The sequence below is a fragment of the Apiospora phragmitis genome, assembly GCF_038363925.1.
Source record: "Apiospora phragmitis strain CBS 135458 chromosome Unknown utg000005l:1.0-4161743.0:1.0-4166827.0, whole genome shotgun sequence".
Classification (NCBI taxonomy): Eukaryota; Fungi; Ascomycota; class Sordariomycetes; order Amphisphaeriales; family Apiosporaceae; genus Apiospora; species Apiospora phragmitis.
In genome coordinates this window covers 921,812-945,465 of record NW_027117403.1, presented here as the reverse complement: position 1 = coordinate 945,465, position 23,654 = coordinate 921,812, and the positions used below count along the sequence as shown (strand labels likewise).

Genomic DNA, 23,654 nt, shown 5'->3' with positions numbered 1-23,654 from the left:
AACTAACCTACACTCCGTCCCTCGACATGATGCTTGAGTAGTGACGCACTCATCAGAGACAGTGATTGGGAGAAAAAAGGGGGCTCCGATATATCAGGCACCAACACCGTTTTGTCTTTCTCTGGAAGACGACGAACATACATGCCCGCTGCAACAACTCGCACTACTGAGAATAACATCTCATCGGCGGTTTGCTTTCACCGTACTTACTGTTGGCATAATCCGATAGGATCTGCCCCCGGACAACATCTCGATACTATCTATAAATTTTTCAAGAGACTAACCCAGTTCTTCGGTGGCGGCAAACCTCGCACGGCTATTACAAGCGCGACGCGACAAAACCTCGCATCTCTCATATCCTCGGTGCGCCCTCCTTGCGGTTCTACATGCTGACGGCCCCATATTCAATGAGATGGGTATGGTAGCCTCTTGGCCAGCTGTTATCCGGACCATCTATCATCTGAAGGTATTCCGGTGTTGTAACGCCGTCCGGAAAGACCGGGAGCATGATTTGGCAGCCGTTAATAACTAATGAAGAACCAAACGCTATTGATGAGGCAGAATATGGATTATGGAATAGCTCAATGCCGATTTCTCTTCGTGTCTTCGCCTCGGTAAGGAGTCAGTTAATGTTATCGACGGATGACAAATGTACGGTAAACGGAGAGGTTGCTGCCACATGGGCCATGGCTGAAGCAACATGCTTGAGAAAAAACTCGGCAATAACGGGTTTCAGATACGAGGAAGAAGACAGAATGTCCCTTATTTACGCCATATGTCCACGGAGAAAGATCATGATATTCCCATGCGTGGTGGTCACACCCTGATGGAAGCTGCCGTCCGTCCAATTACATAACCCGCCAAGGGCCAGAGAGGTTCGCCTATTGTCTGTGGGGGGGGATCAAGCTAGTGGAGGGTTATCGCCGAAATGATGCCACCAGACTCAGTTTCGTGCAGGAGCACATAAAGATGCATGAGCCGCTGCATTCGGTCTTAGGCTCTTAAGTACGAAGCGGCACCAAAGGCAATGGCGAGATACTGACATAGACGCCGCCCTGAGAACCCCGCCTGCCCGCTATGGGGACGCTGATGATGCTGGCTGTTGGTCGTCCCACCTTCGGGCTCAACTGTTGTACCCATGGTTGGCTCAAGTCCCAATAAATATCCCGTCTCTTTGGCTTCATAATTTCTCAGAAGCCATCTCTATCCTTCTTTTTGTTGTTCTTCTTCTCATCAGGCCTTGTCGTCGTTATTGATAACCAAAGAACAATCATCCACCATGCCCCTCACCATCCCCACCACGGGCAAGCCCCGCCTGATCCTGGGCCTCATGACCTTCGGCCCGGACGCGGCCGCGGGCGCCCGCATCACCGACCCGGCCGTCTACGGCCGCGCCCTCGACGTCTTCCAGAAGGAGCGCGGCTACTCCGAGGTCGACACGGCGCGCGTCTACGTCGGCGGCGCCCAGGAGGCCTTCACGCGCGAGGCCGGCTGGAAGAACCGCGGCCTGCAGCTCGCCACCAAGGTCAGGTACCCGGGCGAGGCCGGCGACAACGAGGGCGACAAGGTCCGGGCCAGCGTCGAGACGAGCTTGAAGGAGCTGGGGACGGATTGCGTCGATGTAAGTGATGATTGATGTCGCTACCTTTTTTTTTTATACCTGGGGGAAGGAAAAGACAAGAAAAGAAGAGGAAGTTGCACAATGATCTTTCAAGATGCGGGAGTTGGAGATATATGTCTCCTAGCCAAGACAGGGAGGGACATATGCAGTGTAACACCCATGCCGATGTCATACATACATTCCCGCATCTCACTTGAACACTGCATCATCATGCTAACCAATGGGGCGCCCCTCCGCCCTCCCGCAGATCCTCTACGTCCACGCCGCCGACCGCGCCACCCCCTTCGCCGAGACCTTCGCCGCCCTCGACGCCCTGCACAAGGCCGGCAAGTTCGTGCGCCTCGGCGTGTCCAACTACACCGCCTTCGAGCTGGCCGAGGTGGTGATGCTGTGCCGCGCCAACAACTGGGTGCGCCCGACCATCTACCAGGGCATGTACAACGCCATCACGCGGGGTATCGAGCCCGAGCTGCTGCCCGCGTGCCGCCGCTACGGCCTCGACGTCGTCGTCTACAACCCGATCGCGGGCGGCCTGTTCAGCGGCAAGATCAAGAGCAAGGACATGGTGCCCAACGAGGGCCGCTTCAGCGACGCGGCCGGCGCGACGGGGCGCAACTACCGCGGGCGCTACTTCAAGGACAGCACGTTCGAGGCGCTGCGCGTCGTCGAGGAGGCCGTCGCGCAACACGCAAAGGATGGGCTCACTATGATCGAGACGGCGCTGCGCTGGGTGCGGCACCACCTCGGCCCTGAACCTGGGCGAGTCCGGGTCCGGCGCCGGCGACGGCATCATCATCGGCGTCTCCAGCGTCGAGCAGCTCGAGAGCAACCTGACCAACCTCGAGAAGGGGCCCCTGCCCGACGACGTCGTCGCCGCCCTCGACAGGGCCTGGATGATCGCCAAGGCGGACGCGCCCAACTACTGGCACAAGGACCTCGTGTACACTTATGACACCAAGGAGGCGCTGTTTGGGAAGAAGTGATTAATTACCTGAGAAAGTAGCTGGTGTTCGCACTTGGATGCGCCTCCACTGTTGATCCAATAGTATTCATGAATTAATGAAGATTACTTACTGCAATCCCTTACCGTCCCGTGTCGCTGGCATGCTGGTCGATGTGAGTCTTTCACCGAGGCTCATCCCCCCCCATCTACTGCTACTGACATGTCTTGTCTGTCTGTCATCTCTACGACCAGATCCTCAAGTAAAACTAACCAGGTAAAGATTCATGAGACAACAAGGCGATAGATGATATTGGTTCGTGAGGATGATGACAGATGGCGTCGTGTACCCGAGTCGAGCGTATTCAATAGAGAATATATCGATGACCATCAGGCAGTACAGAAGCCGAACATAGTGGAGGATGGGATGGCGTATTCTTAATCCAAATGTAACTATCACAAATGGGGGGTTCAGTGATGACGAGGTAGCTCAAGTCAAGAACCACCATCATCGACTTAATAGCCCAGTACTAATGGCTACACACTTGCATCCTCCTTCCCACCACTCTATGCGTACTTGCCTCCATGCGACCTTCACACGATTTCCATGTAGTTCAATATATGCCTCTGAATCTCAACAACTTGGCCTTGTACGTGGATCAGGAAGTACGGGGTGTGTATTAGTGAAGACGACCATCCAGTAATGACAAGGGGCTTGGGTGTTAAGCATATTGTGTCACAACTAGTAGTAGAGAAGAGCAGGCATGGTTTATCAGATTGATCATTTATTTGACCACTATTCATTTTGTTGTTCCCTATTCATCTATTTCCATATCATCCCCACCATGATGATGACCGAAGAGCTAACTTTGGTGCCTTTTTTCTCCGCAGATTTGGTGCGAAAAGATAAGGAAAGAGCATCATCCACAAGTCATAAGTGAGACGCAGCTCTAGAGGCTCGAGGCCATCTGTGGTCGTCGAAGCGCTCGACAGCCAAGGATACTTTGTTGACACCATTGGCAAGTCGAAAGAATGACGAGAATGTAAAGAACCAGTATGCCACCAAATCATAAGTCGAACGTGCCCAAAGAACACGCGACCTGATGAGGGGCGACATAACACGTCCACGGATGCTACCCAGTCCGCGCATGTCTAAAGGTTTCGCAGCGACTACTCTCCAAGCCTAACCAACCCCTTTATTTGCAAATATGTCTAGGACCACCGACTATAGGTCACTAGGAAAAAATTCAAGCGCGCGACCAAAAAGAACACAAACAGCCATCCCTGGCCGAGAAATCAGAACCCGATCGCCAGTCCGTACAAGAAAATCAAAAGACCAATTCGTTTCGTTTCGCCCGACCATATGTACCGTCCACTGCGCCGGAAGCGGAATCGATCAACTCCATCAAGGAGGCAGGGGAAGAGACGGAAGTCGGGTAACACGATCGTTAAGAGGCGTAACGATCGTTATTGCGTAACAAAGCTAGCCCGCTTCGCCACTCATGCAGTCATGCCACCTTTGCGCTTCTCAGCACTGGTAAGCACGAGCCGGGGAGCTTTGCGCTGCCCATCGACCGACTGGGGTTTGCTGCCGCGCTGAGAAGCCTTCTTAAAGACGCTGGCAAAGCTGCCGCTGTCGCTATCGCATTGACTAGACAGGCTGTCAACACTCTTGCGCGTCTTTTGGCGGGAACTCGGGCGGTCGGAACCGATAGCCCCCCAGCTACCGCTAGCGGATGTGCGGGAGCTGGCGAGGCTGGGTTCAGCATCACCAGAGAGGCTACCGGAACCGCTTCGCCCGGAGTCGGATTCATTGTCGGTGAGAGGGGTACCAACCTCCTCAGCAGTTTCCGAGACGGGGCTCATGCTACCAGAACTGCTGCCAGTGCCCTTGCGGCGTTCATGTCCAGCACGGACCAGGTTGCTCAAGGCCGTCTTCCGTGTGCGGGCAAGAAAGTTCTTGCTTCCTTCATGTCTCGAGGTCGGCTTGGCTCGGAGCTCGTCGATGGCAGGGGGCCCACGGGGTTGGCGGATGGGATGCTCACCAGCGCGAGCCTGGCCAGGGCCGTAGGCATTGGGCATGGGCGAAATCGGGAACGAAGCAGTCTTGGGCCCGGCGGTTCTGGGAGCGCCATCGGTGGCGAGAGACAGGCCGTTGGACCCAGCCGTGGAACCCGACTTCTTATGACCCCGGCGGAAGGCGTTGGCAGATGGCGGTGGGAGAGGCTCTGGCTCACCTGTCAATTCCATCTTCTTAGGGGGCGAGTTGCTACGGAAGAAGGGCTTCTCGTTATCGGCGGGGGCGAGACCTGAACACGGGGAGTGTTGTTCTGCTGGAAGCTGAAGGTCTGAGGGGTCGATGGCTGCTCCATGTAGACATTGTTGTTTGCCTGGTTGAACCCATGCTGGGCCTGGCTCTGGTCGACGTAGTAAGTCTGGCCAGTGCTAGGATCATAGTAGGTGTAAATGTTCTGCTGGGGCTGTTGCATCTGCTGAATCGAGGGCATCGAGGCCATCTGCTGCTGCAGGCTGCGGAGCTGCTGCTGTTGCTGCTGGTACAAGGTCGAGATGGCAATCTGCTGCTGGACCGTGGCCTGGCCGTTGAGACTGAGACCCTGGAACTGCTGGGCCGCGGCCTGAACTTGCATGAGCTGCTGCTGGAGGCGTTGCTGCTGCTGAGCCAGGTACAGGTTGGCCTGCATCATTTGCGCATACAGAAGGGGGTCCATTCCCTCCTCCTGTTCATCGAATTGAATCTCAGGCGGCGGGAGGATCTGTTCTGCGGTGTAGTGCTGACCGTTGGCGTATTGCTGTTGACCGCCACCCATCATCTGGTTGGAACTCTGCTGCTGGCGCTGCGGCTGCTGCTGCTGGGGTTGTTGCTGCTGGCTGTGCATGCGAGGCAGCGAAGTCTTGGGGCCGCTGAAAGCACTCTGCTGGCCCGCGTACATGTTGGATGTGATGCCATTGTTGTTACCGTACATTTGCTGGGAGGTAGGTCCCGCAGCAGTAGGCGAAGCAGGGAAGTTGCCAGTGGTGGCGGACTTGGGGGCAGTCCGGAGACCAGCGAGGAGATGGGATCGGCTGGTTCGAGGAGTAGGCGCTCCATTGTCCCCGCTGCTGGGTTGAGCCTTGATGGTGTCGAAGGACAGAGGCTTGATGCTCTGGCCACCGCGTCGCGATGCGAGGCCACCAGAGGGCATGCCGAGGCCGGTAGGCGAAACGAAGCTGTTTTGGGGCATTTTGAGCGAGACCGCCGGTGTCTGATGCTCAAATTGAATGCTGAAGACAAAAATCTATCGAAGAGCTATCCGGGCAGCTGGGTAGCGGCGGGACAGAGTATGCGTGAAGGAATGGATGATAGCCTCGGAAAAAGATGGCGATCGCGAGATATTACAACCAAATAGTTGGCCTCAGTGTTTTGCAAAGCAGACGGCTTCTAATTAATATGATGGATCGATGATGGATAACCGTAAATGCTGTGCAAGAATAAGACCAAAAGGACAAGATTCTCGTCTCAGTGTTCGGGTGATTCGGGATAAAATGTCGTGTCAAACGCGTTGCCAAACTGAAGATCCAGCGAATCCGAGAGGAGCAGGTTGTTGGTCGTTGATGTTGTTGAAAGTTGTGGACAAGAAATGGAGATGCCCAGGAAATATCGTAGCCGCGGGTAGCTCAGCTGCGCCTTCGAGATTGTCTTGCTGGGGTGTTGTGGTTGTTTGGTATTATGTAGGTAGAGAGGAACTCTAGCTGAAAGAAAACAGAATCAATGATTGTGTGTCAATTCTCTGAATGAGCGACTGAAGTGATGTCCGACTAATGAAGGAGACGCGAGATCCGCTGGTGGGCGAGAAGACGGAGCGAAGGCAGGTCGACACAATCGATCAATGGGAACTGATGAGCCAAGTCCCAGAAGAACAATTGCGCTTTCTTGTTGCAGAGAACAATCGACGCCAGATTTGGTTTCAAAGAAGTGGAAGAAGCCTAAGCAGAATGAAAGCAGCAGGGTTAGCGCGTTGGACTGGGACTTGGATGAACCTCGACAATCAAAGCCGGTGCTGGTGGGGGAATTGAACGGCAAGGTAGCCAGCCCTGTGAACTCAAGTTGATGATGCAGGGTTTCGCTGCCGGGGTCACCGCAAACACACACGCAGAGAGGAGTTGGCCAAGTAATGGGCTGAGCCTGGGCTGGACTGGGCACAGGCTTAAAAACACGTACCTTTGATTGAATGCTGCGTTGACCGAAGTTGCTGGGCGAAAACAATATTCACCTGTTCTTTGTTGCTTCTGCTCGTTCTTTTTGTTTCTTCCCAAACCGGTCGCGGACTAAGCGGATTGAGGCGATGAAGAGTCCACGAAGGAAACGTTTTCAACGAAATCGAGTGATCCTGATCTCTCTGCACTGGGCAAAGTCGACTCGACAACTCCTCGATAGTTGGAGGTATATGGGACCAGAGATTATTGGAGATTTGTATGTACCGATTATATGCGAATGCGGCGAATAGAAGGCGGCGACCAGATGGCGCGACGAACAAATTGTACAAGGATTAAAAAGTCGAATATCAGATAGATGCCGAGAAATAGCTGATGGAACGACGATGTGGTTGTGCTTTTTTTTTTTTTTTTGCTTTTTTGGTTTCCGGTATCCTTTTGCAGACACGTCTTGTCTTTTTCTTTCTCCCCTTTCCGAATTGATTGCGAGATGTGAGTTGTTGGGTTAACTAGTAACTGTTTCTTTGCTCAGGTTGTCGAAGTTGAGAGGGGGCTTGCAATTTTCTCCAATACTTGGGTTGATTGGTAGGCTGACCAAACGACGCACGCGATAACGATTCCACACCAGAGATTGATTGATTGGTAGAAACAATTTTCAGGCGGGAACAGATATGAAAGAAGGAAGGGCGATGGTAGCGGCGATTGGGCAGAGAAAGGAGAGAGGGGGGGGCAAAAGGAAGAAAGAGAAGATCAGACAGAAAGCTGTGGTAGAAGGAAGGAGGAAAAAGAGAAGCAGGAGAGAATTGATGGTGGAGGAGCAAGTAATGAACGAGGAAAAGACAGGCCCCGGCTGCTGCTGGCTCTACCACTATTGGCTGCTTCTGGCCAGTGCAGTGGCTACCACTGGTTGGTTAACTGGCCCCAGGCATTGGTTTTTCGGTTGCTCATCCACACCCCACCCACGGAGTGTGTGCTGCAGGCAGGCCAGACACACAGCGCACACACACATTGCACATACACACACCACACACACACACACACACAGAGAGAGAGAGAGAGAGAGAGAGCACACACACGCACGCACTAACCTTGCAGAGAAACGGTTGACACGCCGCAAATGGGTGGACGGTTGTTCTGGTTAGAGAGGGTGGAGCTGGGCCACTGAAAACCCACGGAGCTGCCCAGATAAATTGCACTGGGCACGCTAACCTACGCCTGCAGCAAAGAGGTACACGGCTTGGGGCGTGCAGTACAGTACACACAGTTGTCAGTACCTCACTCCAGAAGTCTCTCTCCTCTGCCTGTCTCCTGTCAAAACCATAAAACATCGAATGGCTGCCGGGACGAGGGAAACTTGTGGAGTGTCCATCTCGACAGTCGGGATGATGGTTGAATGGTATCTGAGTCTGCCTGGCATCCGGCTGTTCTTGGCTGCTACGTTTGATCTTTCATGTCCATTCATTTTCATGCCCTCTGTCGCTCTCTACATTGATGATCTGTTCAACGGTTTTGTCATGCACGCAATGTATTGATGGGCATAAGAAAAATCAACCATTGGCTGCTCATTGGTTAGATCGCCAACATCCCTCTGCAAGGACCTGCCAGTTGGGAAAGAGAACAGCTGACAGCCAGGCAGTGGTGGGCGAATCGAGGCGGGTTGGGGGAGGGGGGGGGGGGGCGGGCCTTGTGTCGGCTGTGACTGGCTCTTCAGTCCCTGTTGACCACGAGACCCGACTGACCACTCATATAACCCGAGACGCCAAACGACGAGGGGAGAAGTTGATGCATGTGGACAAGGGGAGGCAAAATGGTCCCAGCTAAAAAAGCCCTCCCCGGCAAGCCCTTCCAAAACGCTCGCTCGATGACAAGCATGTACCTTTTTCCACATCTCTCCGAGTGAAAGGCGACCGAATCGGTTCCAAGACCGTACCTATGTATCCGGACACGCGTTTCCGTGCTGTCATCGGCTTGGTGGCTTGGTGGGTGATATTATTCAGCCCGGAGCTTGAAGTCTAGCGATTGACCTTATTTGGCTTTTTGGGAGTCGGGACTCCCCCCACAAGTCTTCCATAGGGGAGTCGGTAATACCGTACGTACTATACGATTTGGAGCGAGGGGTTCTAGGTTGTGGCCTCTTTTCAGAAAAATCTTCTTCCAAGGTGCTGCCCGTCCGTCCCACTTTGCAGGTTATTAGTTGGCTGTGCCGCGAGGCGCGCGTGTTTTTGGCTGCTAAGTATAGACCGACGCATGGGTATGATCGTTGGAATGGATACATATCGTACCTGATTCACGGGCCACAAGCAGACAAGCGATTGTATGTACATGGAAGACGTAGTAAATGATGCATGTAGGGCATCGAATCCTATCCATAGCGTACAGCACATATTCACCAAGATCGACATCCTCATCTATTGTATGACAGATACTCCGTACCTAGGGTCCCAAAGTTGAGCCACACGCCCGTTAGATCGGGTGCCTTAGGTTACCATTATCTGATTTTTAGGTGTTCCTCTCGATTGAATTATTGACGGAAGTCTGTCTACCTACGCTTAGGCGAGCCTAGACCGCAGGTACCGCTGCACTACAGAGTGCTTCAAGCTTGAGCGACACACGATGTGTCTGATTCCGATCAATGCCCCGACCTCGATCAGGACTAGCGATCTGTGCCAGCTGTGCGGGAGGAACCAATCATGAGCATCCCCCCTGACAACGCGTGGGTTTCCGGGGAAAAGAATCAAAAATGCGAGAGCTCGTCCATCCGCGACGATGTTGATTACTCGTAACCTGGACAGCTCCCTCTTTGTCCGGGACATTGGTGCTACGGGGCTGCAAACTCTATTACCTCCTCCCCAATGCGCCGACGAGAGCGTTTGATCTCTTGACAGTTCACACGAATGCAGCCCTTCTACTAACGCGTGCAGGGCCGATTTAACGTCCGTTACTCCGACGTCACTGGCATCTAAGAAACATCTACTCGTGGAAATTATGGCTTACCTCAGTCTACTCTTATGACTACATTTTTCTCTCTAGCACTACAATCAGGGGTTCGGATTGCCAGCCACTAGTCCCAAAGCATATTGTCTTCAGTGCAAAACGCCCGCTGCTGCTCTGTCATGTTGTTTGTCTGGGCTGGCCCTCGGTTGCCAAGGGTTCGTCCTGGCTGTCGTGACAACGCTGGGGGGGGGGATACAGCCCTACGGGGCACTTTGGGGAAGGGACAATAAACCCGATCTCTGTGACGACACCGCCTATTCAATTATGCCAGCGAATCGCAGCAGAGTCATGAGTAAAAAGGGGGATACCACCACATTCATGATGTCGCATGTAGGGGAAGAATCTGGTGAAGAAGAAAAGAAGGTTCACATCGCATAAGGTTCTTAGACAGGTGATCTACGTTACGGGCTTGAGTCCCCTCGCATCAGGAAGCGAATGGCTCGATTGGGAATATGGGGGGAGACCCCTGGTCTTCCCTGGCCTGTCCTGGTCTGCCCTGGTTGACCTTTTTCCCGATGGGGTTCATACAGAGTTACATCAGCGCATATTCGTCACCTCTTCGAAATAAAACCCCCAATATCATATCAATAATACGAGCTCGACACAGTATCCAGAGAAATTGTTTACTTCAAGCATAAAGACGGAGCAGAAGGACAGAGTATCAACTGTAGTGAGGCTCTTGGGCTCCAAAGAAGCCATGTATGTGGGCATTTTCATACGTACATAGTACTGTGGCAAAATGGTGAAGTGGCTACTGCTAGACATATGCAGTCAGCAAATTCGTTGGCAAGCTTACCACTTGTTAATTACTTTTCCTCGGCCATGGATCTACGTATCAAGCAAGAATCCGGCAGCCTTACGGGTGCAGATGAGACATAGTGCTGATCAAGGCCCCCCATCGACGAAGATCCGTCTTTAATTGCACGTAATGCGGGCACGTGAAAACGTGTGAAGGACATTGGGTATGGCGTTCAAAACAAGAGTTGATTCGCACGAGTTTTGGTGACTGCAGAATGACTGTTCTCGGCCAGGAGGCCCAGAATCTCTTCGTCCATTCAACTTGGGGACGGAGAATGGATGATGACGACGATTATGATAACAATAGCAATAACTATAATAACAACGATGTGAGCACAGGATAGGAAGAAAGGATGATTGATGGTTCGATGTTCCAGAATATGAGATGATCCACTCGCATTGGGGAGACTGCGAGTTGGGCTGGCAGGAGGCCGACCTTGCAGCTTCTGAGACAACAGCCCCCCAACCCAATTGCCTTTCCTCCTGCAAGCCCCCTAAAAAGATGCGACGACGAAGGGACGATTTGGTTGGGCACCGTGCGTGACCACGCCTTTTTCGCACTTTGAGCAGCACACAGGAAGAGTCACCATCAATTCATCAATGCTTTGTCTCCCCTTGGCCCGAGCTTTGTTTGAGAAGGTCGCAATCGCAGCTCCATCTGGATCGTGGCATCCCGTACTTGTAAAGGGCGGACGCATCCGGGTTTCCGTACTCGGGTCACGATGGTACTGGTCCCATCTGCTGCAGTGCACAGTCTTTATTTTGTTCCCGCTTCAATGCTTTTGGGTATGACATGATGATGGTATGAATCCATCCATGCTGTAGCTGTGGTTCGGACCTCTCTGTTGTTCCCCACGCGACCCAGGCGACTCCAGATTCCACCATGCGATGGAATGGCCGCAGGTACGGTCGGTCGGCCAGAAGGTCGTCCCCCCCATCTCACCCCTTCTAGAGAAAACAACAAAGAACACATAAGAAGGACGAACTGCTGAACCGGCCGCTTGGCCAGACCATTCTCGCACATACGCGTTTGTTTTCATTCGACGTTTTGACGCCGTTCTCGAGCAGCCGACCGCTTCTTCCCCCAATGGGTCTCGGCCCCATCCCTATTGTACCCTTTACGAGGGGACGGACGGCTCGGTTGGGGAGACGGGAGGATTATTGACTGTCTCTCTCCAGAAGTCTCTTCCAAAAGTGCCATTATTGATGTGGACCAAGGAGCAGAGAGCCAGAACCTAGACGACACAGCAAGTCTAGCCGCGACGACTATCAGTATCGCCAAGTCTATCCATTTTCCTTGCTGCATGTAGCGGCCCCATTGTCGAGTCCTGACTCCTGACACACTCTCACTCACAACCCTGGCCCGCTTGCACCGCGAAACCTCACACACAAGGCATAAAAACAAACCAGAGCTTGCCAAGTGCCAAGCGACAAGCAGCGAACAACACCTCAAACGCATCCTGATTTTGCAGATCATCTCTTCGTTGTCACCGTGTCATGTTACCTGTATGTACGGGCGCCGATCAGCTACGATTGCAGCCCACACACAGCCCGAATCCCAAAATCCCATTCCATCAGCGAGCTTCCTCCGCCGCCCGCGGCCCAGACGAGCGTGAGAGCTGATTGATCCCCACCCTCGCTTTCCTGATCGATCTTGCAAGGGGGGGCTGCAGGTTGGTTGGGTTGACGGTTGATTTGATGCGCGCCGGCTTCTGGCTGGATGGGCCTGGCTGCGACTACTGCAGGCAATATGCAAGCCGCTTCCCTTTGCTGCAGGCGGGCGGCGCTTAATTTTACTGCTGGTCGCGTCCAGAAGCCGTCTTCTCCCTCTTTCTCCAAATTTGCTTTTTCCATGCTTGATCTGATATCACACTGCTGCCCAGCTGGGCCTTTTCCCCTCCCACTCACACACACCACACCCACAGCCACCTCTCCATCTATCCGTCCATCCAGTCGAAATACATAATTCACATTCAACCCCCCCTTCACCACTCACCTGCATATCCCAAGCGCCGGGTCTTAATTACGATGGGATAATAGTCACATCAGTTCGCACCGCATCTCGGAAGCGGCTACTGCTGGCTGCGCCCTACGTGGCTCCACCGTCCGTCACTTGACCCTGGCCTAACCTACTCGGCGCTCCCACTGGCCAGGGCCATCGCCATCCACCCGTTGCGCTAATCGATCCAGCGTTGTGCTACAGAACTTGAGAACCAACCTGAGCAGTTGGTGCACCATCCTCGTCATGTCTGTCTGACCTTCTTTTCTCCCGTCCTTACATACATATGTAGCTTAACCCACAGCACGGATTGGCCGGTTTCACAAGAAAGCGGTGAGCTAGCTTCTTCGTGTGCGACTTGTGCATTGACTTCGGGGGGATTTCCCGTGCCGAGATCTGGAGAGACTGCCGGCCGAATCTTGCGAAAGTGTGGCAGTGAAGTGGGTGGGCGTGCTTAAAATAGGTGTAACCAACGATACACCGCCCGCATCGTAGACTCATTCATCGCCCCCTTGATTGAAACTACTCACTGTAAAGATAGATACCTGAGTAGAATGGCAGCAACCCAGCCCTCTTCGAGTGGCTAGCTCCCGTCGACGGTAAGAATTGAACAGGCAGTGCTGCAGTTGGATTTACAATACGTGACGTAGATGGAAGATTGCATATCAATACTGTGCGATGTTGCCACAAAGCTAGATGCCCAAAATAGAAAGAAAAAGACATGCGCACTCGTGGACTACATTTCGATTATGTACGAAGTCTATGTGACATGGCAGCGTGAACCAAGCTCTGGTGGGCTTTTGTATTACGCTGACGTTTGGATTGAGAACGTTCGGCCTCCCATAAAGCTGTCCCCCTCGTAATACCCAGGCTAACCCCATGTGCTATTGTTGCTCCCCCTCTGCCTCTCCTATCGAACCACCCAAACAGCGAGGTGCTTCAGGTGTCGCAAGCAGATGGTGCAAGCACTGGCGAACATGCACACCCCGGTAAACACGATGACCCAGCGATAGGGCGACGACGACCTCGAGTGGCTGTCGGAGAGTCCTCCCACTAGGAACCCGCCGACGGGCCCGGCCAGCACATTCCCGATCCCCTTGCCGAAGTTGAGCAGGCCGAAGACCATGGGCGCCGCCGTGGGGTCGCCGTCGGCGACGGCGCTGCTCATGCGCGCTCAGATGGCCGTGAAGCCTGCGCCGAAGAAGCCGTAGGCGACGGCGAAGCCCGTCAGGGCCGGGAGCGATTGCGCGGGGCCCAATATGCCGAAGCAGGCCACAGCCGCCACGGTCGTCGACGCGAATGCTAACACGTCGAGCGGCACCCGGATCTGGGTCCTTCTGCTGCTGTGGCGGCCCTGCTGCTGGTCCGACAGCGAGCCGAAGACCAATTGGCCCGCGACTTGGCTGACGCTCATGAGGGCGAGGAGGAGCGCGCCGCTGCTCCGGTCATCGCCGGCACCCAGGAGGACGATGCTGCATACGACGGCAGATACAAGGCTGGGAAGAAGTAACCCAGTCCCTGCAGCAGGTCGGCGACCGAGTAAATCCCGAAGAGCGGATTATGCAAAAATGCCCAGTTGAGTTTCGTAGGCGCCACAGCCGACTGCGACGGCGGCAAGCGGCCCCGGAGGAGCGGGATGAAGGGCCCCGTAAGCAAGGCGAGCCCGACGACGACGGCGCGCAGCGTCGTCGGGTACCCGTAGCGCGCCAGCAGCGCCTGCAGCGCGAACGGCATCACGGCGCCCGAGAGGCCCGACGCGCCGCACAGCACGCCGTACGCCATGCCGCGGCGCGCGATCCAGTACTCGTCCACCATGGTGAGGATGGGGTAGTAGAGCGCCAGGAAGCCGAGGCCGTAGGCGACGCCTTGGGTGAGGATGAGGAGCTCGAGGGTGGTGGCGAGGGAGCCGAGGGCGAGGGATGTCATGCATATGGACCCTATATTTTGGGGGGCGGCGGGCGGCGGGCGGACAGGTAAAGGTTAGAGAGCAGTAATCAGGTTTCAAGAAGAGAGGACAGGAGAATTCAATGTATGTGTGCAGCTGCAGCAGGCATGCCAATATACGTCTCGCCCTCGCGCACGTAGATCCGGACGAGGGAGTAGAGAAGCAGGGTCGCGAGAAGAACGGAGAGACACGCACAGCCGACCCAGATCATCGGCCGCCGCCACTGCTGGTAGCGCTGGACCAACGGCATGACGACGGGGGGCCCCGAGGTAGCCGAGGCCGGAGGCGATGGTGCCCACGACGGAGACGTAGGGGTTGCTGGCGAACTCGGGGACTTTGGAGTAGTACTCTTGGAAGACGCCGAACGAAAGGGGAAGCCTAGAGAAGACGAAAACAATCAGCGAGGGCACCAATTTATTAGCTCAGCAAATCGTCTTTCTTCTTTCGAATCAAGAAGTGCCTTTTCGATGTTGACTTTGTGGCAGAGAGGAGATCTGAGTGTTTACCCCATAGTAAAGCCTCGAATACGAAAGCGGCGCAGAGAAGCTTCCATGCTGCAGCACCTCCATCTACGGGCGCCAGTCCTTGTTCCCTTCTTGGCCACGGATTTGCTGGTTCCTGCTCTTCGTTCTGTGTTTGGGTCGGTCGTCCTGCTCGTTCATGGTCGTCGAGGGAGGCTGCGGGGACTGCGCTGACCGTGACCAACTCGGTAGCAGCACTCATCGTATGTTTTCAAGCTTCTGGCAAGTATGCAGCTATGACCGAGTATAACAGATTGCAGTTCAAAGTTACAGCTCACAGGCGACTGACTAGCTGCCTCTTTAGATTATATTGTAGTGGCTGGAAGGGCAGGAGATGAAACCCGGATAACGTGAACCGAGGCCTGATTCGGGCGGGGTTGGTCGGCTCGGCTTCTGTCATACGGCGGCGGCGGTTATTTGAGTTCGGCAGCTAGCATAAAAAAAAAAAAGTCCCACCTCAGGCCAGCCCCCTTCTCTTCCCCTGAGTAACGGGGTGCATAAGCTGCAATCCCTTAAGGAGGTGCATTAGGATTGGCAGAGAGTTAAATCTATTTAGAACCGTGTAATCAGAACCAGAGTTTCGTATTTCTATAATCGCCATGTGGTAGGACATATCGAGGGTGTACTTCGAGGGCGGGCAGGCCCGAGTTAAAGTAATCCGAGAAACACCGGTCAGAGCAAACGCCGACCCTCAAACTTTCCTTCTGGCAAAAGTGCCACACGAGCAGCCTTCTCACTTGCATTTGAACTGGATAACCTTGAGGAATCGAAACAATCTGGAAAGTCTAGCATAGAGGAGGAACTTTGATAAGAAAATATCTGATAAGTACAAGAAATTCCATGTCTCCCGACAAAAGAAGACAGCAATATCACCAAGGCTATCAAACCTATCCCGGCCATATAACCTAATCGTTAATGTCCCGTGCCTAATAATCCCTTCTTTCCCTCTTCCACTCGGATCAAGATGCCAGTCTCTCCAGATGCCGACGTACTTGCGAATCACCTCCTCGCTGACGAATCCCACATCCCGAAGGTACTTGCAGTGACCCAAGGTGTCGAGCGTCTGAGATAGATTTATAACATAACCAAAATCCTGCACCGAGTTCTAGTGCCCTGACCTTTGAGCGAGCCCGCGATCTGGGCCAGCCGTTCGCAACAACAAGAAGCGAAAATGTTCCGAGTTTCGGCGGCTGCGCCTCATCGAGCACGCGCTCTCAACTCCAGTCGATATTCCCGCACTCGTTCTGTCCGGGTGCTATCAATGCCGTACCGCTCCTCTGGTCACCATGTGTTTTCTACTCCTGCCGGCACCGCCACCACCGCCCTTGCCGGATTTTTTGAAGATGCCCCAGAAGCTAAACAACTTGAACGAAGCCCAGCTCACACAAAACCTGGATGAACCGGATCCGACGCCCCGAAGAGCATCGCATAGTCGCTCAGGAGGACCAACCTGAGGCTTCGTGGTCTTGGTCCTGTATACCGCGCATGACCTTTTGATTTCGGTCGGCTGTAGGGGTACGACTCGCAGGCGGTTGATTGGAGATGGCTTCCTTGACACGTCGGACATCTGCGTCGTGCGTCAGGCCGGGTATGAGCCCGGGCTGCTAAGCGCGCCCTTGAGGAGAACCGCCATCAGCATTGTTATTGGGTGCCCGGTAGCTGGTCTCGAGTAATAGCTCGCTGTGTCTTTGACGACGAGAACTTTCAGCTAGGCTGCGTTCTTACAGGGGAATTGAGCCACCATATGTACTATTCGGCACTCCGCCTGCGTTCTGGCCCAGCCTTCTGTCGGGGCCTTTCTAGAAGAACTCTTTAACGAAAAAGAACGGGAAGGGCTGCGTCGTGTCTATAAGTACCAGGCAATGGCATACGAATGTAACTGTTATTTTTCTCGTGTGGTCTATAGTTTTGAGCAACACTCAACATCGAAGTTCACTGAAACTAGAAGTCGTATAGACGATCTTGTGTCGCAATGGTTTCATTCAAGATTATCGGGGCCCTTCTAGCAGCCTCTTCAGGTGCAATCTCGGCATCCACAGATCTCGCTGCGAAGGCTTCCAGCCGCGATCTTATCTTCTTGGAAACCCGAGATCTAGTAGTCAGAGATGACTATAAGAAGACCTTCGACTTAGGCTGGCAGATCAAAGACAGACCACTCTTTTCAGCGCAAGTATATCCCAGTCTCCGCTAGACATGGGTAATTCCGTTAACGAAAGGAACTAGGCAATGGAGTGGCGCTATCGCCCGTGGTCCAAACAGAATCAGCGAGACAACAAAGGTCTCACTCGAATGCCTCGACTGTCGGACTTGGGGCACTATTACGGCCGAGCTCAACGACTATGATTTCCACTTGCATACATTCCTCCACTTCACAAATGTTGGAGGCTACTTCGACTTCGGTCTCGCCGCTAGTGCCAATGGTACCTATGTCTTCGAGCTGCACAGAGGCGTAGGAGACAAGAAGAATATCACAGTATGTACGAAGCTTGCCCACGTATCCAACATTACCAGAACTCAAACACCTGAACTGACATCTGGAAAGACATCAGGGTGGCATTTCGATATAGGTTTGACTGCAGAACTTATTATTCAAGTGAGCGCGTCTGTCGAAGCATCAGGGGGTTTCCAGTTCGCTATCCCCGATGGCTCTACTGGGTTGAAATTCGATTTCGGTCCTCCAGCTCTCTTCAACGTCGATGTCCTTCCACTGTAAGACCTCCTGAATCACAGTAAACAGAGCGTTGAATTAATGAATCTGACTGAGTGCAGCCCCACTGTCAACTTCGGACTACTCCCCGTCTCCATCAATGACACAGCGGCCAATATCACGGCGGCTATCCGGCTGCGTGCCCACACCGGCGTCAGCGGAGAAACCGAGGGTATCGAGATGAACGGCGAAGCAGGGGCCTTCCTGAACCTGGCCCAGGTGACGCTCGGCGAGACGTCGTCTTCCGCGGCCGACTGTAAGCAAGCCCTATTTGCGGACGTGGAGTCTAACGCGGGAGCGTACGCACATCTGGGCATTTGCGAAGGGGAGGAAAGCAAAAATAACTGCACTGGCGACGGCCCAGAGGCCGCGACCGTCTTCTACCGCGGCGGAACGACGGGCTGCCTCCCGACCGCGACGGGACGGCCCTTCCGACCCACGGCCGCCGCCGTACTAGCAGGTCCGACATCGTGCCACGGCGGGGCCACCGGCGAGACCGTCACCACTTCGAAGTACCTGGTGACCAGCTGCGCGATCGCCACGATCAACTGCCCTGCGGCCTACGCGCAGACCATCGAGGCGACCAATGTGGAGACCATTACCACGACCAGCTGCCCTGGTGCCGCCGCCGCCGCCGCCGCCGCCACCGATGCGGTGGCCGTGCGCGTTGAGACTGTGGATAAAATGGAGCACCCAATTCGACTGGTTGCAATCGAGTCACCTTCCGCGGCCCCTACGGTCAACTCCAAGGGTACCCCCAAGCCAACTGCCACGGCCATTACTGGGCAGTACGCTGCATGGGCTAAGGAGTCCGAACAGGACAGGAACGACAAGGACGGCAATAAGGACGAGAAAAATGCTGCCACTTCCCCATGGCAGCCACAGAGCGGCCTGTTGGGGTTGTTCGGCTTTGCCGCTGCTGTCATGGTTTGGCTCTGAGTTACTTTCAATGAAGCACCGGCCCGTTGTCAAGTTGAGCTCTTTGGGCTTGCGCCTTTTTACTCAAGTTTTATTTCTCACTCTCATTTGCTACTTTGGATTGAACGCGTCAGAGACCCATTATCTAAGTCCATAAAAGAAAAACAATATTCAAGGGGAGCTCAATTCTGAGTATGCCTATTCGTCCTGGACTTGTGCACCACCGACCCATAGCGCAACTCGTAAAAAGGCCTAAACCGTCACTTGAACTAATGGCAGGCATTAAGGTGATCGCCAAAAATACACTGCCATGACCTCGACTGAAGGCTCGTTTAGCTTAATGGTAAAGTACGTTTACTTCTGAGAAGTAGCAAAGGGGATACTGGTTCAAGTCTGGTAGCGATGCACGTTTTATACTTTCCTTTTTGTTCAATTCATACGCCTGAGCCCATTGAGATGCCTTATAGACAGCAATTTCCCGCTCTAAGTTGTGTTAAGACGTTTTTGTGTGCCGATGATACTTATGTCTCTCAGCTTCACCATGGCTTAGGAGATAAGAGTCTCATTTATCGAAGCACCGGGCCACAGCCAAGTTGAGCTCCTTGAGCTTACGCCCTTTCACTTAAGTTTTACTTCCTAGTTTTATCTGTTATTTCGGATTTACTACGTTAGTAACATGATTGTTATTTAATATCACAAAGGAAAATTGATATTCAAGGGCAGCTTTATCTTGAGCATGTCTATACGCCCTAGCCTCTATTCTACTTGCCTCAGCTCAGTAGTGTTAATTATACGATGTTGTCGAAGAGCGGCGTTGCGACGAACCCCGGGTACGTGTGCACGAAGCTGACGCCCGGGTTCTCGGCCGCGAGCTTCTCCAGGGCCAGGGTACCCATGGTTGCGCTGTGCACGCTGGCGCGGGCGACGGACCAGTTCCTTGCCTGGCGTAGGTCCAAGTCGTCCTCCTGCATGGCACCTTCCAAGCCGCCCGCCAGGACCGAGATGACGTGCGGGCTCGCGGCCTGGTTAAGCAGGGGGAGCAGGAGCTGGGTGATGCGGAGGCAGGAGTTGTACCGGGTCGTCATGCTGGCGTCGAGGCCCTCGGTGGTATCTGTTGATAGAAGTCAGTTCATGTAGGCAGGGAATTAGTTTTATTAGGGGGACTCTCATAGCAAACCGTACCCTGTCGTCCATCCAGGGAGACGAAGCCTACGGACAGGAAGAGTAAGTCTAGGGAGGACTCCTTGCTCTTGACGAACTCGGCCACCTTTTCGGCATCTTTGACGAGCGAGACGTTCTTCTCGATGATCTCATACTGGCCGTTGGGCCAAGCCTACTCAGATGCGCCACGCTCCGGCACCTTACCTCGTAGTCGCGCTCGTTGATAGCGACTTTGTCGACCCTTCGGGGGTCGACGACTACTACCAGGGCCCTCCCATCGAGGGCTGCACCCAGAAGTACGTGGGCTGGCAATATATGCCGGTGGAGCTGGTCCCGTATTTCTACAATAATTACCACTATTGGACCCTGGAGTCGGGTATAGAGTATGCCAGGTCACCCAAGATCGCACCCATGAGCTTAGGGACTACGCCTCTGGCAAAGAGGTAGCGATGCTCCATACCGTCTAGATAGTCCTCCTTGACGAGGGCGCAGGACTTAACCTCTGGCTGCATTACAAAAGAGAAATAGTCTACCATAATTTTCTTAATTAATGTTTGGAAAGAAGTATTTCAAGATTCGGATTCAAGATTCGCACATCAGGAGATACTTAGCCCGAGAGATTAATCAGCATTGTCCATGATCGAACCTCACTGGAGGGCAAATCGACGAGTGCCTGAGCGTCTTTATTGAAGTTTGAATGAAACTCGTTCCTGGGAAAGCCTGGCACTCTGATATACTTTCGGCGCAAGGGAAAACCTGTTTGGGAGCAGCCTTCCTGACATTTGATCCAAGTGGCGCTCCTTTAGAATGTGTATGGTTCACACATGCGTTTTCCAGTGCATCCTTGAGGGTGACGTAGCTACTGCCTTGATTGGTGGACGCGAAACGGTGGCCGGCCGAAGTCCAATAGCGGCCGCCAGTGGCGGTAGGTCAGTCAGAAGAATAGACGTATTCAATGACAGGGTGGTGAGCACAGCCTTAATGCAGCTCCGCCAAGGCGAACTGCGGCTGCAGGATCGGGTTATGGTTTACCTCACCAGGCTTACTGAAGAGATCTGCAGAGTTCAGAAAGCTTCGCTTTTCATTCTCTTCGCAACCCCCACAATGGTGAATATTACATCAGCACGTTCAAATTTCACGCACTCTCGGACTCAGAGGTCCGGAGTTTGGAAAATGGCTACTGCATCCTATCACATCGTTGGACTTGGGGAACTGAGGAGATAACGTACCATGATGTCTTGTCTATTGACTCTAAAGTACAAGCTAAAGGAGGGTTTTCCAAATTTGCTGGCGCGTGCGCTTTAGCAAAGACGTTGGGCTATGGTCTAATCTGGGACGACACTTGCTGCATTAACAAGACCGACTCGGTCGAGCTGAGCGAAGCCATCAACTCCATGTACAGGTGGTACGCTGAATCAGACCTTTGCATCGCCTTCCTCGAGGACGTCTCTCCCGCAAAGCAGATCGACAAAAGCGAATGGTTTTCAAGGGGATGGACGCTGCAAGAGCTAATCGCGCCCAAGAGGGTCCGTTCCTACGACACCAGCTGGAAACTCTTGGGGGACAAATCTACTCTAGGCGGTGTCCTTGTTCGGAAGACCGGGATCCCCGGGATGTATTGGAGAACAAGAAGCAGTCACGAGCCTATTCCGTCGCGCAGCGCATGTCATGGGCCGCCGAGCGGACGACCGGTCGTCTGGAGGATCGTGCCTACAGTTTGATGGGTCTTTTCGAAGTCAACATGCCCCTGATATATGGGGAACGGGCGCAGGCATTTTTGCGCCTGCAACAGCAAATCATATCTAAATCCACGGACGAGTCGATCTTTGTCTGAGACCTTGAACTTCTAGATGAAGGAACCAGGGATGCCAATCAGGCGTATTGGGGCATGCTTGCCCCGTCCCCGGCATGCTTCGCGTGGTGCGGCGATGTGGCTAGCCTCGGACGGTCAGGTGGTTTTCACATCAACCAATTTGGGCTGAACATATCCCTGCCTATGATATTGACACCTCCTCTGGGTATATACCGGGCCAATCTCAAGGCAGGGAGCTCGAAAGCTTCCGGGCAATACGCCATATTTCAGGAAATATGGAGAAACCGAGTACGTGAGAGTGAACAGCCGCAATGGGGAAAGCTACGTTACGACCGAGATGGTGGCGCGAGAGATTATCGATGTCAGGATACCCCTGGCGTTTACAAAGCCTCCCGTAACTATCTACCCCGGTTTCTGGCTGCGAAATCTCAACTGCGCCACTAGCCGGTACCATTTCAACAAGCTGGAGAGGGTCCATGCGCCGGAACAGGACCGTATGAGGCTACCGAACGACAGAGTCGGCAACGCTGGCATTATATGAGTACTAAGCCTCTGGGAATTATTTGGATTATGGTCGGCTTCGATTCCTCGTGCCAAACCATGTGCTGCTTGATAATGTCTCCAGGTCACGGTCACGTCCATACCCGTTCCGACATCATTCAAGCTCAGTCCGATGACCTGCTACGAAACCCATACGGCTCGGCTAGAAGCTGGGATCATCTCATCTTCTGCCATCAGGTAGCACCTATGCCACATGTCGATAATAATTTTTGCTGTTGTTAGGGCCCGGTTCAAGACAGTATAAAGGCTTAGTGCAATTGGCTCTGGAACGATTGAACAGCTACGAGAGAATAGAACCACTATAGCTATATTTCCCGTCTCGACAGTGTTATCGGCTCTACTATGTAGGCAAACTCGAACCGGCGCAAGGTTCACACCGCCTTTACTATTAATCATGTTCAGTTGCACGTGTCTTGTCCTGGATAGCAAGTTACCAAGATTAATATTTCTAATTTTGCCGCAACGATGGCCATGGATTAACTACGAGGGATGTCAACTTTGAAACGGTCAGATGTGGAATTAGAAAGCCCATTCACTGCGATGTGTCATTGGTGGCCATACCTAGTCAAGGAACGGGAGGAAGGCCCTAGGCCTTACATCATTGTATTATCCAACGGCATAGGCAAGAGACTGCTGATTGTGGGATCAACAAGGACTACTTGCACCCTGACTGATCCAGTCCCATACACACCTCTGAAGACTCGATGTCATCCCACATTCCCACGTCAATTGCGAGTGGCCGATACGAATGACTGTCAGGTCGGCTTATCATCCCCAAAGACAACTTTTCTGAGAAACCATCTAGTTTCCGGTTCTCTCCGCACCAATATGTGATTTTGAGTAGGCACACAAGCAGTCTAATTGTATGAAGAATTCTTTGGACATGATGTGTTAGTGTACTGCTAGTTCTTCAACAGGACAGTATAGCAGAGCAACCGCAAGAGAATCTTAACTCACAGTGAAACGAACGCAAAATAGAAGGACACTTTCCCCACGATGCAAGCGTCTCTATCTGGCACGGCAACAATGTCGCAAGTCTTCTCAAGGTACCATGGTCGGGTGCTGATGTGCTCCGAGTCAATGAAGTCGCCTGAAGACTGCGCATTCACGCTGTAGTACCAGCAGAAAGCCAGCACTGCATCGTATAAGACGCCAAAGGCTGGCATCATGAAGCTGTAGAGGCTAAGGAGCATCCGAGTGACGCACAGCACCAGGGACAATGTTGCGATCGCCAAGGCCGAGTCGGTTAGACTATGAAGCATATGTGAGCAAATGACGTGTTAGAACTTCGTGATTTCTGGTCGTCTACCTTTGGCTCCAAATCAAGGGACCTCAGGAGGGTCCTCGTAGTTGGCATAAAAGTAGATCCGGAGGCGCGGGTTTGAATTCCATCCCATTTCTCCACCGATAGACCACAGCCGGGTCCTATAATGGTCAGGATAGGCGGTGCAGAAAATTACAAAT

At 53.3% G+C, this 23,654-nt stretch overlaps 7 protein-coding genes across 7 annotated transcripts; 4 read left to right on the top strand and 3 right to left on the bottom strand.

Moving 5' to 3' along the window:
• Positions 1 to 1,279: 1,279 nt before the first annotated feature.
• PG994_004341 (aflatoxin B1 aldehyde reductase member 2) lies at positions 1,280 to 2,604 on the top strand (the record flags this gene model as incomplete). The annotated part of the gene is made up of 3 exons (XM_066855750.1): positions 1,280 to 1,621; positions 1,869 to 2,351; positions 2,386 to 2,604. 3 exons carry the CDS (start codon positions 1,280 to 1,282, stop codon positions 2,602 to 2,604), a joined length of 1,044 nt encoding a protein of 347 aa, XP_066717917.1.
• Positions 2,605 to 4,061: 1,457 nt separating this feature from the next.
• On the bottom strand, positions 4,062 to 5,803 carry PG994_004340 (uncharacterized protein; the record flags this gene model as incomplete). Its single annotated transcript, XM_066855749.1, has 2 exons — positions 4,062 to 4,811; positions 4,871 to 5,803. 2 exons carry the CDS (start codon positions 5,801 to 5,803, stop codon positions 4,062 to 4,064), a joined length of 1,683 nt encoding a protein of 560 aa, XP_066717916.1.
• Positions 5,804 to 13,448: 7,645 nt separating this feature from the next.
• Positions 13,449 to 15,232, bottom strand: PG994_004339 (uncharacterized protein; the record flags this gene model as incomplete). The annotated part of the gene is made up of 4 exons (XM_066855748.1): positions 13,449 to 13,962; positions 14,045 to 14,429; positions 14,646 to 14,887; positions 14,985 to 15,232. 4 exons carry the CDS (start codon positions 15,230 to 15,232, stop codon positions 13,449 to 13,451), a joined length of 1,389 nt encoding a protein of 462 aa, XP_066717915.1.
• Positions 15,233 to 17,002: 1,770 nt separating this feature from the next.
• PG994_004338 (uncharacterized protein) lies at positions 17,003 to 18,676 on the top strand (the record flags this gene model as incomplete). The annotated part of the gene is made up of 5 exons (XM_066855747.1): positions 17,003 to 17,125; positions 17,178 to 17,200; positions 17,254 to 17,503; positions 17,573 to 17,739; positions 17,800 to 18,676. 5 exons carry the CDS (start codon positions 17,003 to 17,005, stop codon positions 18,674 to 18,676), a joined length of 1,440 nt encoding a protein of 479 aa, XP_066717914.1.
• Positions 18,677 to 19,443: 767 nt separating this feature from the next.
• On the bottom strand, positions 19,444 to 20,328 carry PG994_004337 (uncharacterized protein; the record flags this gene model as incomplete). The annotated part of the gene is made up of 4 exons (XM_066855746.1): positions 19,444 to 19,766; positions 19,838 to 19,988; positions 20,021 to 20,100; positions 20,226 to 20,328. The coding sequence occupies 4 exons, from the start codon at positions 20,326 to 20,328 to the stop codon at positions 19,444 to 19,446; spliced, it is 657 nt and encodes a 218-aa protein (XP_066717913.1).
• Positions 20,329 to 20,940: 612 nt separating this feature from the next.
• PG994_004336 (uncharacterized protein) lies at positions 20,941 to 21,650 on the top strand (the record flags this gene model as incomplete). The annotated part of the gene is made up of 2 exons (XM_066855745.1): positions 20,941 to 21,342; positions 21,363 to 21,650. Coding segments are annotated over 2 exons (690 nt in total), but the record flags the coding sequence as incomplete, so codon positions are not given.
• Positions 21,651 to 21,666: 16 nt separating this feature from the next.
• On the top strand, positions 21,667 to 22,170 carry PG994_004335 (uncharacterized protein; the record flags this gene model as incomplete). Its single annotated transcript, XM_066855744.1, has 2 exons — positions 21,667 to 21,768; positions 21,919 to 22,170. The coding sequence occupies 2 exons, from the start codon at positions 21,667 to 21,669 to the stop codon at positions 22,168 to 22,170; spliced, it is 354 nt and encodes a 117-aa protein (XP_066717911.1).
• Between the last annotated feature and the right edge of the window lie 1,484 nt (positions 22,171 to 23,654).